The 19596-nt window shown below is 42.6% G+C and overlaps 1 protein-coding gene across 3 annotated transcripts in view; it reads left to right on the top strand.

Moving 5' to 3' along the window:
- The window catches only part of egfl6 (EGF-like-domain, multiple 6), an 80611-nt gene that overhangs the window by 21392 nt on the left and 39623 nt on the right, over window positions 1-19596 (top strand). For 2 of the 3 annotated variants that reach the window (XM_073045809.1, XM_073045808.1), the window contains exons 3-7: window positions 9448-9540; window positions 10204-10323; window positions 13079-13198; window positions 16212-16346; window positions 16789-16911. In XM_073045809.1, coding sequence (XP_072901910.1) covers window positions 9448-9540; window positions 10204-10323; window positions 13079-13198; window positions 16212-16346; window positions 16789-16911 — 591 coding nt within the window. The remainder of the gene's footprint in view (window positions 1-9447; window positions 9541-10203; window positions 10324-13078; window positions 13199-16211; window positions 16347-16788; window positions 16912-19596) is intronic. The other variant, XM_073045810.1, reaches the window with a different exon arrangement.

Consider the following 19596-nt stretch of genomic DNA (forward strand, 5'->3'; position numbering starts at 1 on the left):
GACATTCACTTCTAACTCATCACCTGCAGCCTAGTTAAACCCAGCTCTCATCCACAATCCTTGTTCGCTCATATGAACAAGCCAGACTCAACCAGTGGCTCCTAACCTTCAGTTAACTTATTGTGTCAAGTATCTGTCCTCTCTTTTTTTGTGGCCTCTTTTGGTTTGTTATTTTGCAGTTTATAAATAAAGTTATTGCTCACTGCTAAATTGTCTGCACTGTCCTCGTTTGGATCAGACATCCTCTGCAGTCGCTGATAGGATGAGTGATTGGCCCAGCAGAGCTTGTTTACCTAAAGGAGCACACAATCCCGAAGCAGCTGGAAACTATTGACCATCTGCTCACCACTCTCAGGCAACTTTCCATCTCAATACTGCGGCCCCACGCCAGTCAGCTTCTTTTTGCAGAGCCTCGATCCCAGTGCCCAAACACTCCAATAGATCCCCAACCCAATGCCGCAACTTCCTATCCCCCTGTATCTTACAGGTCAAGCTCCAGCCATTTCTCTAGGTTACAGAACAAGCCAAGATTGCCTTCATCGTCTTTCTCTTGATTGCTCGAGCTCTGGCCTGAGCTGCTGCTAACTGGACCAATAAAACCCATGTTTGCAACCAATATGAAGATTTTACTGCTGAGGTGCACTGGGTTTTCTACTATCCAGGGACCGTGAAAGGGAGGCAGTAGACTGGATAACTCATCTGCATCAAGGCTCTGCTCTGTGCTGGATTACATCATGGAATTCAGGACCCTCGCAGCGGAATGTGGAAGTGCTGCTTGTCCGTTACTAGCAGTCTCTCAGAGCTACCTGGGCAATGGCCATCAATCTCAAAAGATTCATCGCTCTCTCCCTCCATATTGATTGGCATCTTATGGAATGACCTCCAGATCATTAGTCAGAACCATTTCAGGCTGCACAAACCTTATCATCCAGAACCCATGCAGGTAGGGTTAACTCTATTAACCCCCTCCCCCTCCCCCCCCGAGTCTGAGCATCGGTGAAGAATCAGTACATGTGCTTACTGTGCAACAGCCAATCACTCATGCATCAAATGCCAACTGCATCCAGAAAGATACCTCCAGGAAGAGACAAGGGGCCTCCTACCTGGCAAGCTCACCCTGGCCCCTCGTTCCAACACCATAGTCCAACTCACTCTCTCTGTCCTCCTCCGCACCTTGACCGCTCCATGCATACATAAGGCTCTGGGATTCGGGCATAGCAGGCAACTTTCTGCATCGGACTCTGTATAGTTTGGACTTCCCACCAAGTCTGCCCCTGACCTGTTTTGCATCACGGCCATTGACGGACATCTCTTGGGGTCTGGGATGGTCAGAGCACACACCCCCTGTGCACATGAACACTGGAGAGCACTGTAAGTCCATCCTATTCCTCCTGATTGACTCATCCAATACTTCTCTCATTTTGGTTTACGCCTGGCTCTCCACTCGCGACCCTCACTTCGATCGATCATCCGGTTGATTGCTGAGTTGGGGCCCTACATACCAGACCAACCTCACAGCGTGAATCCACGGAGTCGGAGGAAACCCTCAACCTCACCAAACTACCACTGGAATACCACAACTTCGTGGTAGAGGTGGAAGCATCTGATTGGGCACCCAATGCCATCCTCTCACAGCAAGGACCTAATGGAAAGACATATCCTTGTGCCTTCTTGTGCAAATTCAACTCTACACCATGCCATTGTGAGTAGGAGACAGGAGCTACTCGCCATCAAATGGGACATGGAGGAATGGAGATATTGGCTGATGGGAAACACCAAGCCATTCTTAATCTGGACTGACCACCTCTTATCTATTCAATAGACCCACCAACTCAACCCAGGCAGGCTTACTGGGTGCTCTTCTTCAAGCAATTCAACTTCAATCTCTTCTACCAGCCTGGTTCCAAGAACACTGTGGCGGACGCCCTGTCACGACAGTTCAACCCAGCCAGAACTGAGATTGAGCCTCAGCCAGTCATTCCATCCTTGAGAACCAGCTCTGCCAGGTCCTATAGCATGAGCCTTCTCCTGCTGACAGATCTGTGCATGCTCCAGTGGGTCCACTTCTCACCCCTCTCCAGTCATCCAGACACACTCCAGACTTTCTGCAGTTCTGGTAGTTCGCCATGATCACAGATGTACTTCAGTTCATTGCTGTCTGCCCTCAATGTGCCCAGTCCAATTATTCCAAACGGCGGTACTCTTGGATCTCAGAGCTTCTACCGGTCCCACATCACTGTGGGCTTCATCAGAGGTTTACCACCTTCTGATGGGGCCATGTTGATCATGACAGTAGTGGACCAGATCTCCAAGGTGGCCCACTTAATTTCTCTCCCCAAACTTCCATCAGTCACTAAGGTGGCAGACCTGGTTCTCCAACATGTGGTATTCCTCACAAACAAGAGAAAATCTGCAGATGCTGGAAATCCAAGCAACACACACAAAATGCTGGAGGAACTCAGCAGACCTTGAAGCATCTATTGAAAAAATTAAACAATCAACACTTCAGGCTGAAACCCTTCATCAGTCATAAGAGCCAATCAGTTTCTGTGATGCTTCGCCACTTTTAACCCTTCCAAGTGGAAGAAGCATCTGCTTCGGGCTGAACTGTCCCACAATCTACACACTTCCTCTGCCATGACTATGTCACCCTTTGAAGTGCTTCATAGCTACAAGCTCCTGTTGTTCCCTGCAGATGAGCCAACGATGGAGGTCCCATCCGCCAGGTTTGCCGATGCTGTAATTCTTGGAAGAGGGAACAGAGGGCCATCCTTGCTGCCAACCATGCCCACTGATACCAAGCTAACCACTGTTGGTGTCGAGATCTCTGGGGAATCTAGCCTGGTCCCAACATATCGATGCAGTTATAAAGATGGTGGGACAGCAGCTATGCTTCATTAGGAGTTCAGGAGATTTGGTATGTCAACAAATATACTCAAAGACTTCTATGGATGTGCCATGGAGAGCATTCTGGCGGGTTGCATCACTGTCTGGTATGAGGGGGCTACTGCACAGGACCGAAAAAAAGCTGCAGAGGGTTGTAAATTTAGTCCGCTCCATCTTGGGTATTAGCCTGCAGAGGGCCCAGGCCATCTTCGGGAAGCAGTGTCTCAGAAAGGCAGCGTCCATTATTAAGGACCTCCAGCACCCAGGGCATGCCCTTTTCTCACTGTTACCATCAGGTAGGAGGTACAGAAGCCAGAAGGCACACACTCAGCGATTCAGGAACAGCTTCTTCCCCTCTGCCATCAGATTCCTGAGTGGACGTTGAGCCCTTGGGCTCTACCTCACTTTTTTAATGTACGTTATTTCTGTTTTTTGCATGATTTTGGTCTGTTCAATACACATATGCTGTACTGATTTACTTGTTTATTTATTATTATTTTATTTTGTTTTTCTCTTCTGTATTGTGCATTGCATTGAACTGCTGCTGCTAAGTTAGCAAATTTCACGACACATGCTGGTGATAATAAACCTGATTCTGACTAACTACTCTGGCCTGGGGACCGCACCTGGCTGTCCACTTGAGATCTGCCCCTGTGTGCCAACTCCCACAAGCTCTTGCCCCAGTTCTTTGGTCTCTTCAAGATTACCCATTGCATCAAACCAGTTATTTACCCAGCTGCAGCTACCCCTGTCCCTCAGGATTACATCTACCTTGCAGCAGTCCTGCCTCAAACCTGTTGTCCATAGACCATTCAACCCACCCTGGGAACGGTACCACCTGGAGGAGAGGTCTTGAGTGCAATCCGTTTATATCTTGGATCCATTGCTCATCGATTAATTCAACCAGACTAATCTAGATCGTCCTGGGCTGGCAGGGGATGGCCATGGATGGGGTGAGGTTTCTGTCAGGCCAATACTTGCAGGCACCTCCCAGTCTCCATGCAGAGGAGCTACCTGCCTCTTGTTTCTAACTCATCACCTGCAGCCTATTTAAACCCAGCTCGCATCCACAGCCCTCGTTCACTTGTAGGAACCAGACAGCCTCAACCAGTTGCTCCTATCCTTCCGTTATCTTGCTGCTTTTATTGTGTTAAATATCTATTCTTTCTTGTTTTGAGACCTTCATGGCTTGTTATTAAAGATATCGTTCACCATTAAATCGTCTCCACTGCTCTGTGTCGAGCCTCTTCTACATTTCCTGACACATTCTGTTTCATTAACTTGGAACCAAATGTGCGCAAATTCAACCATGTTTTTGCACGTTTAGCAACTATCCAGACTAATTTCTACTCCAAAGACACAGTACAACATAATATTTCAAGGTGATATTCCCATCCTCAAAAGCACAAATTGTGGGAGTATTTTCAAGTCAAAATATCATTTCCAAATATGAACCTTTATCTATTGCTGTTGGCCTCCTGTGTGGTACCTCAGGTATTGAAGCCAAATACCAGATAGAAAGATGGGCTATTACAGTAATTGGAAATCTTTGTGGAGCTTTTTCCCTTTGAAGTCTGATTAGTATTCATGGATCACTATTTTAACAAGGTCTTGTGAGAACCAGCCTGTGCAAACAGACTGCAGGAAGTGCACACACCTGTTATTGCTGATGGCCTGAAGTAAATGTGAAACGTATCTGATGAAAGCTTTTGCACAAGTCATAATTTTGTTTGCAGAACTATTTTCCCACCAACTGCATCTTAGCTGTTATAGAATAAATGTTTGGCTCCGATCTCTGAGAAATAAGTATGTCCTAGAAAAGGAAAACCCTGTCTGGCTCATGCTGTCTGAATAGTTTACCTCATGTCAAGCCATAACTTAGATGACTATTCCAGAGATGCCAGTATCAATTGTGTTGATCTACCTGGTACATTTTGCCTGAGTTGCTATATTATGTAGCATTAATTCTTGGTTAATGTAATATTTTTTTCTCTCTGTTGACAACCTTAAATGACATAATGAGATGATCTGGTACATTAGAGAATGTATAAAACTCAGAGCAGACTTGTGGCCAAAATTTCTTCTAACATATGGAATTTGTATTTAGAATGTACGCCATGTTTTGAGAATGTGCAGAAAATATGGCTGTCTGCAAAAATGCTTAATCTTGAACCCTAGAGAGGGTGAACTGATTGTGAGCCTATAGCTCTTGCCAGTGCCTTAGGAGTCAGCTCATTCCAAATTTTAACCACCCCTTGAGAGTTCCCCTGAAGCCCACATCAGACCAATTGGTGATTGACTGACCTATATGACTATGTATTCATCTGCTCCACAGAAAAAATCATTTCCTTCGATCCCTTTTTATTAATTTGATGGCTGCTTCTATCTGTTTCATTTTCCCAGTAGCTGTAATTTCTGAGTTACAACATTTGTGCCCCTATGCATTTAAAATTACTTTAAGTGTGGTCCAAACATGTTTCTGGAGATCAAAAATAATTTGTCTTAAACGAACCCCAAAATTTATTTAATTATTACACTTAAACTGTCATTATTGCTTTTCCTGATTTGTGTGATGATTCCTGTTTCAACTTTTAAAGGCAGAGTTTCATTCCTGTCAAACACACTTTTTATGTTGTAATTCCCCAATTATGTGCAATTGGAACCACAACTGGTACATCAAAGTGAGCAACTTGTACAACCACAAAATTCTGTGCATGAAATTGCTACACTGACACACTGGTCAGTGACCATCCACCGAACACGTTGTGTGCCTCATGCTTGCTATATTGCTATTTAAAGGGATCATTCATTTTTGGAAGGTCATTGTATCCATGAAGTTGTGCCTTGCCAGCATCACAAAAGTTTTCCGCACAATGAAATAAAGGTTGCTCTATTTTGGATAAAGTATAGCTGTTTCGATCGTGATTTGCTGGACTATTGGGAGCAAGGAAAGAGGACATGAAGGCAACACCAGTAGGCCCAAAGGAGAAGCGGAGAAAGTATTTGCCCAGGAGGGCCTATCCCCCAAGTGTCTTCTAAGAGCAGAACATAACAAAGGTGTGATACTGCTGGAGAGAGGGCAGATAACTTCACCAGGATGTTGCCTGGATGGGAATGTTTCAGTAATGAGGAGAGAATAGAGTAGCTAGGTCTGTTTAGCTTGGAGGTAAAGGGTTAAGAGGTCAAGATTTTCACCACTCCCCACCTTTTTATTCTGGTGTCATCCCACTTTCTTTCCAGTCCTAATGAAGGGTTTCAGTCCAAAACATTCACTGCTTATTCCTCACCATAGATGTTTCCTGGCCTGCTGAGTTCCTCCAGCATTTTGTGTGCATTGCTCTGGATTTTCAGCACCTGCAGACTCTCTTGTGCTGAAGAGAGGACATGATAGAGGCATACAAAATTATGAGAGGTATAGATAGGGTAGACGGCAGGAAAATTTTTCCCATATCGGAGGAAGGTAAATTGAGAGGACACAAGTTAAGGGTAAGAGTTAAGAGATGTAGGGTGTATCCGAGGGCCTCTCTCACGATAGAGGGGTGATTACCAAAATACACTGCCTGAAAGAGTGGTGGAAGCAGAGTCACAGGCAGCATTTAACTAGAGACTGTACTTGAATTGACTAGGCATGTGTGAAGTGCTGACAGATGGGATTGTCACAGATGGGTGCCCACTAGTTGGTGTGGATGTAGTGGCCAAGTGGCTAAGGCTTTGGTCTAGTGATCTGAAGGGTGCTAGTTACTCTGCGATGGCACCGGTGCCAAGCTATATCAGCCTAGTGCCCTCCCCATGGACAACATCGGTGGCGTGAAGATGGGAGACTTGCAGCTTGGGCAACTGCCGGTCTTCCATACAACCTTGCCCAGGCCTCAGTCAACATCGAAATCGATGGACAGCCGAAGAAGAAGTGGATGTAATGGTTTTCCATGCTGTATGACACTATAACTCTGCACATTTACATGCAACATGGTATCCTGAGGCTAAAGCTTTCACTGTCAAGAGTCACTGGAAATATCGGCAAGCCAGGTTCCAGCCAAGGAGCAGTGCCTGAATCTCTGTGCAGCAGGAGCTGAAGGTCATGACGTTGCTGAACTTCTTAGTCTCAAGATCATTCAACACACTGCTCACTGTCTGCGGTCAGACAGAGGTTCTCCACACAAGGAGAGGGAGGCTTACTTCCATCTCCTTAGGCAGCAGTTAGCAAGTCCAAATAGGCATGGGAACTTGACCGACTGCAAGAAGGACAGACGACACCCTTGAGGTGTGACAGACCCTACATGGACCAAACTTGTTCAAGAACAAGAAAAGCTATGAACTTGTGAAGGATTTGCTAACAAAAAAAAACTGCCATACGATCCTGAGAGCCAATCTCTGCATTAGAGAAACTCAAGCATCAGGTGTAGATTTGGCATGATCAGGTCAGATGGATTATGGCTGTCATCAGTTCAACTTCAACTGGCCATGGTTGGGTCAGGGTCCATTTATCATGGACGCTGCTGCAAGGACATCTTCATTGTACCTGTGTATACATGTGCTTGTGCTTTTGACAATAAACTCAACTTTGACTTTGGTCCAAGTGGGGTGAAATCCTGTGTAGACAGGTTTCAGTCAGTTTGGCACTAGTCAGGGAGATTGGCTATAGTTGGATTAGTGTCAGTTTTTTACGGTGGGGTCAGCATCAGTTTGGCCATGGGTCTATCTGGCTATGGTCTGGTCAGGATGAGAAAGAACATGAACACCAAAGGACAGGAGGAGCTGGAAATCTGAAATAAAAAGAAAGGATGTTGGGAGCACTCAACAAGTCAGGTGGCATGTGTGGAAAAAGAAATGGAGTTAACATTTCAGGTCCCACACTTCTGATGATATCTGGGAATATTTTTGACCAGCTGAATGCTTCTAGTGTTTCTGTTTTTATTTGAGATTGGCAGTGTCAGGTTGAGTTTTCATCTCATGCCCAACCAGTTGAGGTTTCTCGCACCTGATGAGTAAATTCTGCCTCAAGCTATCCCCTGCTGTCAGCAGAAACCGATTTCTGAGCAGGTGATGGACATACAGGAGCAGGCTGTAATCAGCATCAAGTATTTTCACCTCTTAAATTTGCTGAGACCTATTTTGTCCGATATATGACCCTGTGTGGGCTTAACCAGGCTTTCAGTGAATTTTCATCTCAGCAGAATGCAGATCTAAGCTATTGGTAATTGGACTATTATTGTTACATGTACTGAGGTACAGTGTAAAACTTAGTTGAGAAACTATGCCCTCACATTTCATCACATCATTACATCCAGTAGTACAAAGGAAAAACTATAATAGAATGCAAAATATACTGTTACCATTACAGAGAAAGTGCAAAGCAGATGTACAGTATGGTGCAGGGCATTGACAAGGTGCAGTGGGAGATCGAGATTCCATCCTATTGTACAAAAGGTCTGTAGATAGTCTTACAACAATGGGGTGGAAGCAGTCCTTGTGCATGATGGTTACAGGCTTCCATGTCTTCTGCCTGATGAGAAGGGGGTGAAGAGATTATGTCCGGGGTGTCTGAGATCTTTGATTATTCTGGCAGCTTTCCCAAGGCAGTGAGAAGTGTAGACAAAGTGCATAGTTTTCATGATATGATCTGTGTCCATCCAGAATGTGATCCCACTGTCTACCCAGGCCCTGAGCTGGACATAAGCAATTTGTACATAATGCCCGTAATGTGTTTGACAGGGTGGATTGGGGCATAACACCACTGGTTTCCACTAGTCCACTCACGCCTGCTTCTTCCTCCTCCCACCTTCCTTCTGACTTTCAGCAAGAGTGAGACTCCGTGTCACAGTCAAACTAAACCAAAACAACAGCTGCTGCTGGCAACCCTACAGTTTCGTTATACCTGCATGGCGTGCCCTCTGCTCCGACAAATGATTGCGTCCAAAAGTCAAATTCTTTATTCGATCCTTTATTAGAATTAGCAAATATACAATTTGGAAGTGATGAAACTTAAGCATACCCAATGTAAGCTAGTGTAATTAAGCATCATTGAGAGGTCAATAAAAGACATGACCTCTGTCAGCCCCTGCAACCAAATGCCCAGAACAAAGCATGAATGTGTTACTTATTCCCTTCACTTTTAACATGCCCCACTCATGTGACTAGTTACCATAATAAATGGAACACAGAATACAGCACAGATAGAGATGGCTCCTACACTCCATTTTGTCCTGTGATTGGAAACTGATTTGGCAATATGGTATTTAAATATTGGATATCCATATACAGTCCATTTACCTCGAAGGAGGCAGATAACATAAATTAGGGCTTGGGTAGTATTTTTGAGTAAATACACTTTCATGGTATTTTACTGATTTACGCTACACAGATTGAGAAGAAAGTTGCAGCTCCTTCTTCTATTAATTGAGAAATTAGTTCTTCTTTAAGACTTTGTTAATTACATTGGTCAGTATTTATTTCCGTAATATTCATTGAAGTCTTCTGGCCCTAGAAGGTGAAACAAAAGAAGATTTCCAGTCAATCACATTCTAAATCTGTTTTCATTCCCTTCATTTGGTTTTGTTCCAGCTGTGTGTGAACATGGATGTAAACATGGTGAATGTATCGGGGCAAATAAATGCCAGTGTTACCCTGGATTTACTGGTAAAACATGCAACCAAGGTAAGTGCCAAAACTTTTGGACGGACTGTAACTTCTGAATCCAGTGAAACCATGGCAGCAGTATAGGCAGAAAGGTACAACAGAGACCAGGCAGGTTTGTGTACACAAAGGTCCTACTGGACTTCACAAAAACCAGCAGCAAGTGGCTGAAACTGGGACAACTGGAAACAGTCTCTTAACAACCAGAAAAGAGGAGCTAAGATCCATAAGCACAGCAGTATATGGCCAGTGACGGAAATCCAAACTATCACCGGGGTCCATGCATTGGGAGGCTGTAACAGGTGGATGAAGAAAAGGGTGGAAGAGAACCGTAGACTGGGATTTGGTGAAGGGGATGGAGAATCATCAACTGTTCTCCTCAAGAGTGTGGTTAAGAAGTATTTACCCTCCATACCAGTATGTCTCATTGCTTTGCTTCTTAAAATCCAGTTAGGACTGGTTAAATTCCTTTTACCCCATGGATGCTGCTTGACCTGGTGAGTTCCTCAAGCATGCTTCTTCACACCCCTATGAATACTGCATAATGTACCATTGCCATGTTAATGTCTTCAAAGACTTTGCACCATGTGTTATCCAGGAATGTTATAAATCGGCTGGTAAAAGCAATGAATGCAGTCCTTTCAGCTACTCATGTATTGATCCAATGTTTTTTGGCTGCTGCAGATTTTAACGAATGTGGACTGAAGCCAAGGCCCTGTGAGCACCGATGTATGAACACACATGGGAGCTACAAGTGCTACTGTCTGAATGGCTACATGCTGATGCCTGATAGCACGTGTGCTAGTGAGTAACTGAAATGATACTGAGATATATCACATCATGCACTGGGACACAGCATCAGTGATGTAACCTGGGGTCATCGGGCGTTTTGGGTCTTTCAAAATCAGGCACTCTTGCCCAGGCAACCCAGCCAGGGTTGATCAGACCCTGGCTTGTATCCCATAAGCATTGGTTCACGGGTCACAGCTCTAAATCTATAGCCATCTAGAGGCTCACTCAGCAGCTGCTGTGATGGTCTTCATGCCTCTTCTTTGCAGCCCTGCAATGCCAAGGAGAGAGTAGGTTCTCCACAACGAGCAGGCAGAAAAACCTCCACATCCACCTCTATAGGTTCACATTGTGCCCTCCATCCCTAACACTGCTCTACAATAGTTGGTATTTGGTTTTCTTACGTTCAAATGCCTCATCAATCCGATCTTCCCAAGGGACAGTCAGTTCTACCATGAGCTCCTGCTTTGAGGTCTCTGCCGGAATGACCACGACTGGCCTCAGGGATGCTGATGTGATGAAGACATGGAACTTGAATTGCTTGCTCAGGTTGACTTTCAGTTGCCAGTCAGAGGCTGTGGCAAGTAGGCCTGCTGGTGATCTGACCTGAAGCTGTGGTTGGTCTCCAGCTTTGACAAAGGCTATGGGCTTTCTGGGTTGGCAGAGGTGCCTACTGTTGTTAATGGTCTAAGAGATACTTTCTGCAACTGCCTTCTGTGGCTGGTCATGGTGTCAGTGGTAGTGACCTTCTCCAAGGGCATTTAGGCTGTTGAGGACGTGTTGCAGGGTCCAATAGTGTGGTAAAATACTTATGCTGCATGCATTATCTGAAAAGTTTATTATGGTTTATCCCAGGCAGTTTTTATATTAGACTGATTAGTATAAATATGGTATTCTTGAGGTCAGAGCTCAGTACCAATGCTTATTTTATATTTTAAAATAGATTAAAATGATGATTCATAAGTTGCTACCAAAGTTGTTGAGAAGTGAATTGTACTTGTTTGACTAATCCATTAATGATACAGCAAATTCAGGCAAGGGACAGGCATGTAAATATCTGGCCATTACTGCCAGAGACACTGCCGTGCACTAGCTGGAAAAAAATTAATCTTGATATCTGCCGAAACTGATGAATGCATTAAATCTAATCTAGTCACTGCATTTGGGTGACAGCTATGAACAAAACACACTGCAAAATATATTAGTGCAGACAATTACAAGCAAAAGAAAACATCGTATCAATGTTCTAATTGTTAGATACTGCCCAAGATGAGAATCTCATTCCTCCAACTTTGAATATTTTAGGGAGATTTTAAAATTTTTATGTCATTTGTTGTTTTCTGCCATTTATTATCTCCTTTAGTCCATCTATCTCTCATCTTATCTCATGTTTTGTATTTAATTAGATTAGAACATCATTCTGCTTTCCATCCTTTGTGATTTTACACTCCAGTTGTTAAAACTCTTTGGTTAAGGAAATGTTCTGCTAACAGGTTCCAGATACCACATTCCCTTGCTGCAACTCACACTTTCAGCAGCCTTACGGGCATGGGAGGAACAGGGCTAACTAATTCCAAATGCGCTGTCACGAGAATGGTTTCAATGAAATACTTAATTCTTGACAGAATATTGTGCAGTTAGAAGTGAAGATTTCTCTAAAGGGAAATACAAATATGCACAGTTTTAATTTTTGCCACTGAAACAAAAACTGACGAGATTGGGTTCATTAATGGCTCGAGGTCCAATTGAGGTCAATAGAAAATGATATTGGGTGTGGTGTAAGATTGGTAGTCAAGCCAACCCCATGGGTATCCTGCTGACTGAGTTAGACCAGCACCACCACCTTCACCTCTATACCTTAGTTAAATAGCCCCCTCCACCATTTGGAAGCAACAAGGGGGAGTTCTTTTCTCCCTTTAAATTTCTCTGTATTCTCATTAAGGATGTATCTGCTTCCATTCAGAATACACCAATAGTAAAATTGGACATGTCTCTATCTGTCTCTGGTACAAAAACTGGAAGCACAAGAGCACTATGTCAGTAAAGCAATATAATGCCAACAGGACACCCACATCCATTGTGGTTAACAAATGCCATATTTTTAGGACAAATGGTTGAACAAAATTGATGTTCTGGGAGGCTTGGTGAACTCTGATTGATCCTGCCCCTGGGTGCTATTTGTGTGAATCTTGCATGCTTTCCTAGTGACTGCATTGGTTTTCTCTGGATATGCTAATTTCAGGGAATTATAGAATGTAAAAAGGATAAAAAGGGAAGTTGATAGGCATGTATGCAGGTTGAGTGTGGGAGAAAAGGTGGAATCTCAGTGGCAAGTTTCCTGATGGTGGACAATAGGTAAATACATAATTTCAAGAAAGTGACAGAAATCTAACTTATCTTAATCCTCTCAAAGCCTTACTTTCATTCTAGAGCAAACTGTTGGGGCTAATATTTATTCACAGTAGCCTTAATTATGATTATGAATTATGATCGATCTGTTATAACTGAATCTCGAGAATAACAGATGAAATAAGGAATGTGCGTTCCAGCTGTCACCTTCCTTTGGGAATAATGAACAATAAAATATTATTTTACCCACCCTCCTTCCCACAGCACCAAGCTTATTCATCTGCATTGGCAAAATTTGAATTCTGGTCACCCATGAAATGGAGGGAACAAAACAGACCGAACCATCTGAACTTGTTGCAGCGTTACACGTGTGCTGAGTGTTTGTGGCTCCCTGTGAACTCTCAGATTTGGTGTCTTTTAGATTCCAGGACATGCGCCATGGCAAATTGTCAATATGGCTGTGAGAACGTAAAGGGAGAGATACACTGCCTTTGTCCATCCTCTGGACTGCAGCTCGGACCAGACGGGAGAACTTGTGTAGGTCTGTGCATGATTCATCTGTTAGAGCCCAGTTTGCCCGTTAAAAAAAGACAGAAGGAAATGCTTTTATTTCATAATGTAACCCAAATATATTATTTTCAATTATGGACCATTGTCTGGTCAAAATACAGTGAATTACACTGCTGTCTAGTGTTGTTGACCACCATTTATCATTATTCTTTTGCTCTTTGACCTTTGCTATTACACCATTACCCTTTGACTTTAGCTATTCCAACACCATTCTTGTTTGCTGACTGCTTTTCCTCTCTCTGGGCAATTGTGTTGCTTGCACAGATAGAAAACACATTGCACTGACAAGAGCTTTGAGTGTTCCCTGACACTTGATTTAACAAGGAGGAAATGAAGAAACATTTAATAAGGAGGAAATGAGCTTCTGCAATTGTCAGGCAAAAGCCAGGATGATTTGCCTCCAGCAATCTTCAGCCTGGCAATTCCCATCAATACTTAAACATACATCTACCCAACAGTGGCTAGGAAATGTTTATTACACAGGTGTACTTCAATTTATAAGAGAAATATATGGATTACAAATAGGCAATAAAGTGACAATCATTACTAAATTATATATATACCTTGTGAGTGGAAAGCCTTCCACTGTATTAATTCATTTGCTGCAGATTGCAAATTAGATAATTGAATGTTTTCAACTATGTACAACACACTGCTCACTGATCAACCCTTTGATCATTCTTATAGCTGGACATACACAGCTGCCAATATTGGTTGGAAGTATTCTGAGATACATGGCCTTTAGCAAGGACTTTGACAAGGTCCCACATGGGAGGTTGGTCAATGAGGTTCTGACACTTGGCTTTCAGGATGAGGTAATAAATTAGATTCAACACTGGCTTTGTGGCAGAAGCCAGAGAGTGGTAGTAGATGGTTGCCTCTCTGACCATGGCTAGTGGTGCACCACATGGACTGGTGCTGGGTCTGATCTTGCGTTTCATCTGTGTCACCAATCTGGATGATAACATGGTAAACTGGGTCAGCAAATTTGCAGATGACACCAAGACTGGGGACGCAGCAGACAGTGAGGAAGGCTATATAAGCTTGCAGAGGCATCTGGACCAACTGGAAAAAAATGGGCTAAAAAGTGGCAAATGGAATTTATTGCAGAGAAATAGGAGGTGTTGCACTTTTGAAATATAAACAAGGATAGGGCTTACACAGCAAATGTTAGGACCCTAAGGAGTGCAGTATTACAGAGGGACCTGGGAATACAGATAGATAATTCCTTGAGAGTAGTGTTACAGCTAGATAGGGTCATAAAGAGAGCTTTTGGAAAGTTGGCCTTCATAAATCAAAGTATTGAGTGCAAGAGTTGGAATGTTACATTGAAGATGTATGAGACACTGGGGAGGCCTAATGTGGAGTACTATGTGCAGCTCTGGTCACCTACCTATAGGGAAGATATCAATATGATTGAAAAAGCGCAGAGAAAATTTACAAGGATTTTGCTGGGACTTGAGGTCCTGAGTTATAGATAGGGGAAGTTTGAATAAGAGCATAGGAGAATGAGAGAAGATTTGATAGAGATATACAAAATTATGAGAGATATAGACAGTGTAAACGCAAGCAAGCTTTTTTTCATTGCATTTGGGTGAGACTAGAACTAGAGGTCATGGGTTAAGTGTGAAATATGAAATAGTTAAGGAGAACATGGAGGGACTTCTTCACTCAGAGAATGGTGATAGTGTGGAATAAATAGGCAGATTAAAAGTTTGGCATGGACTAGATGTGCCAAAGGGCTTGTTTCTATGTGGTGGTGCTCTATGATTCAATGAGAGGGTTTATCGTGCGATTCTCAGTAGCATCATAAAACATAACATGAGCCTCATCATGGAAGTAGAAGAGGCCATGCACCAACATGTCAGAATGAGAATGGGAAGTTGTTTGCCCACCAGGAAATCATGTCTTTTGCAGCGGTTGGAGTGAAGGTGCTCGATGAAGTGGACTCCCAATCTACATCAATTAGGTGAGGCAGCACTGGGAGCACCGGATACCGTAGATGGCCCTGACAGACTTGCAGGTGAAGCATTGAGGCCATGAATGGTGCGAGGCAGGAGGTGCAGCAGCAAACGTAGCACTTAACCCGCTTGCAGGGATGTGCCAGTGGGGAGGGACGAGTCGACAAGGGGGGCCACGTAGAATGCAATTCCTATAGAAAGTGCAGAGAGGGGGATAGTGAAAAATGTGCTTACTGGTAGGATCCCATTGTAGATGGCAAAAGTTACAGAGAATGATGTGCTGTAGAGAAATCCGTGTTGATGCCATCAGGTTGGAGGCTACCCAGATGGAATATGTTGCTCTTCCAACCTGAGTGTGGCCTCATCATAGAGGTAGAGGAGACCATGGACTGACATGTTGGAAAGAAATGTGAAGTCAAACTAAATGAAGGAAAGATTTAGTGTGTATTGCTCAAATTTGCAACATCTGCAGAATCTCTTGTGTTTATGAAAGCACACAACAATGATATTTTTAAGACCAGCTGAACTACCGTCTCACAGAAAGTAAGGAACTAATATAAAGTAGTTTAGGAAATTAATCATTAACTCATAAAAGCTTTATAACAATCTAGGAGAATAAATAAGCCATCAAAACATTGGTGTTCCAAAGGCACATGGTGGACCCCTAATTAAATCATTATTTTATATGTTTCCTCCAGAAGGTTTTAAGATCTCTTGAGGATAAACTTAATCTTGGACAATTAAATACAAGAAGAGATAATCCTTTCTAGCCCATTTTACTCTCTGCTTGACCACACGTTATGCATCACCCCCAGTTCATCTTTCCCACCAAATGCTAGCCTGTGAAGCAGAAGTATTGAATTAATGTAGGGTTATTTGCTATTGGTAAACAATAAAGTACGAGTTTCCTCACCTTCAAATATTCAATTAAATGAATACATGCACTAAATAGTAAATCTGCAATTAAGTTTACTTCCTAAAGAGAACATGCACATCTGTCTCATTTACTCTTTCCTCTTCTAGATATTGATGAATGTGCATCTTCCAGACCTCTGTGCCCTCCTCTGAGGAGATGTGTCAACACATTTGGCAGTTATTTCTGCAAATGCCAAAATGGCTACGAACTTAAATACATCGATGGCAAATACAAGTGTTTAGGTACGGATAATGTTGAAGTTTTTTTTTCCAGTTGCACAACAAGCTTACAGTTGTATATTGACAATCAGGAGACAAACTCTGATCATTTTGAGTTCCCTGCTCACTTTTCAGGGGCTTATCTTTGGATATAGCCCCTTTATTATTCCACTCAATGTTAAATTTGTAGTTGTAAAACTGAAGTAGCAAGCTATAAAGTAGTTGAAGTTCCCAACTACTGATACAGGTTGGTTAGTAATCAGAAGGAAGAACTCAAGCCAATTTCTGTTTCCCCTCCCCCCCCCCCCCCCCCCCCCCCCAAGGCTTTGTTGTTCTTAGTCAGAATTTCAGGATTAGATTAATTCTGGAATGTCAGGCTATATGACTAAATGACATCATGGTTTTACCAACAGAGTACCTCACTTCTTTTGAAGTGGTTTGATGACAGATGTGTTTCTTTTGACAGATATCGATGAGTGTGCTGCCAGTACACACTCATGTAGTCCACATGCAAACTGCCACAACACTCAAGGCTCCTTTAAGTGTAAATGTAAGCAGGGATTCAGAGGCAATGGCTTTCAGTGTTCCGGTAAGCATTAGTAGTTATTATAATGGTGCATCCACATAAGGAGCTTCGTGTGCTGGGAAGACAGATAATGAAATCACAGGTTCACTCTTAATGGAAATTTTCTTAATAAATTGCACAGTACAATGGCACAGCTGATGAGACTGCTGCCTCACAGCGCCAAAGAACTAGGTCAATCATTGGATGCTGTCTGCATGGATTTCTCTGTTTCACTGTTTCTATTTCCACCCACTCCCAAAGATATGCAGGTTAGTAGGTTAGTTGTCCACTACAAATTGTCCTTAGTGACTAAATCTGGGGAGAGCCGTTGAGAATATGGGGTCAATAAAATGGGATTAATGTGGAAGTAATATAATGGTTGGTGGATTGTCAGCATGTACTTAGTGGGCTGAATGGCCTGTTTCAGTGCTATATCTCTCTGTGGCTATATGACTATAAATGCAGTTAACATAATTATTTAAAGGTATCATATTATGGGTAAAATTATAGACGATTCAGATACATGGAAACAGTTACAGAGATATATACACTTTGTAATTATATCAATTAATATAGGAAGCATCTGTTCAACCAAAAGTTATAGGAATATCTTATACCAAAATACACTTTATGCATTTTATTCAGTTTTATTGATTAAGAAATGTTGTCTTCCAGGAGTTCATCTGTTTTACAGGTCAAGGAATAACTGAATATGTAGTTGGGTGATAACCTAAACTAAATTTCTCTAACAGCTTTAACATAGTAAAATTGCTAAAGGCATTTTAAAGGAGTGTTAGTAAACAAACATTAGCATAGGCTATCTGAAAAAAAGGCATCAAAACAAATGCCCAAAAGCTTAACCTACGCTCTTGAAGAGTGTGTAGAAATTGAACGGGGAGCAACAGAGACAGACTGTTTAAGGAGGGAATTCTGGAGCATAGAGCTCTGTCCTGATGTTCCAGGAATTGAGCAGCACTGATAGTTTGAAGCCTTACAGTGTTAGTGAAGATTTTGTACGTGACAAGGGTTAATTACATAGAGAGGGTCTAAAGAGAGGGTCAGTTTTTTTTAATGAAGAGGTGTCACAGTGGGTGACAGGAGTGAATAGGTCTCAATGTGCTCAGAATCAGAATCATGTCTATGATTACTGGCATATGTTATGAGATCTGTTGTACAATGCAGTAATAAACAAACACTACTGACGAAGAATAATGAGGTAGTATTCTTGGGTTCACGGACCATTCAGAAATCTAATGGCGGAGGGAAAGTAGCTGTTCCTAAATTGTTGAGTGTGGGTCATCAGGCTTCTGTACCTCCTCCCCAATGGAAGTAAACTGAAGGGGGCATGTCCCAGATAGCGAGGGTCTTTAATAATGGCTGCTGCCTTCTCGAGGCTCCACCTCTTGAAGATGCTGACAACGGCTAGGAGGATTATGTCTGTGATAAGCAACCTTCTGCAGCCTCTTATAATCCTGTGCCCCAGAGGCTCCATACTAGACTATGATGCAAACACTCAGGTTACAGTGCACTCTTTGTCTTTGAAAAGAAAAGGAAGGACTTCAGATTAAACAATTTTTTGAGTGGGACGATCAGAAGAGATTTGAAGGCAAAGAGGACAGTACTATTCTTGGGATCAGGAGTGGTCAGCAAGCTAGTGGGCATTCAGTTGTCAGACCAAGTGATAACTTTCATGAACAAGCATGAGAGGAATAAGAAAGAAAATAGCAATGTGTGTGTAGTGCTGGGGGTGACATTAGTAGTTTGAGCCTGTCACACAGTGATGAGAGAGTGTTTGTTTAAATCCCTTCATTGTACCATCTTTCCCAACACTCTGCTGGCCCTTCAACACCTGCCCATTGAACCTTCCACACTTGCAACACTGACCTAATCTTATCTTGTACAGTTATTAATGCCCAAGCCTTCAACCTCTCCACCTCCTCCCCCTCTTCATTTAAAGCCAATATCAAGAACCATTTCTTTGACAGACAGTTTGGTTGTCCCTTCCAACTTAACTCTTTAGTCTTAGTAACCTGTTTCATTGGATGTTTTCTCTTTCAACACTTTCTAGAGGACAGGTACTATATAAATGCAGTTTTCTGTTTCATATTAATAAATACCCTTACTAAATGCCAGTGGTAAGTTTAATAATCATAGTTTATGTATAAAGTTTTTAAATGTCTAGGCTTAGAATTAAACTTGCTTGAACAACTCAATATTATGCCAATTATCTATTCACATGATTATGCTGATCATGATACTTTGTAGTCCGAAAGTCTCTTGATAAATCCCTTTATACTTGAAATGCTCTTGGTAAGTTATTGACATATTTGTCCCAGTTAAGAACCAATAAAAATCCCTAGGTTAAAAGAATTTTTCTGCATTAGAAAAGGTTAGTGCTTATAATTCACTTTGCACGTATCACACAAGTGGAGTATTAATTATTGTATTCTAATAAATTAAAAAAAATAAAATCAGGCACATTGTAGCTCTCTTAATGTCTCTCAACCAAGTGGATTAAAATTTTGTCCAGCGATTGTACTGAAAAGAGAATCAAAGGCAGAACAATCAATCCAGTGAAAACTGGATTCATCTGCTGGTGCAATGATCTGCTGGAGGAACTCAGCAGGTCGAGCAGCATCTGTGGAAACTGGTGACGTTTTGGTCAATATCCTGTTTCAGGGCTGGGAGTGGAGAGGTCAGATGGCCAGC

This window comes from Hemitrygon akajei, chromosome 5 (genome assembly GCF_048418815.1).
Source record: "Hemitrygon akajei chromosome 5, sHemAka1.3, whole genome shotgun sequence".
Taxonomy (NCBI): Eukaryota; Metazoa; Chordata; class Chondrichthyes; order Myliobatiformes; family Dasyatidae; genus Hemitrygon; species Hemitrygon akajei.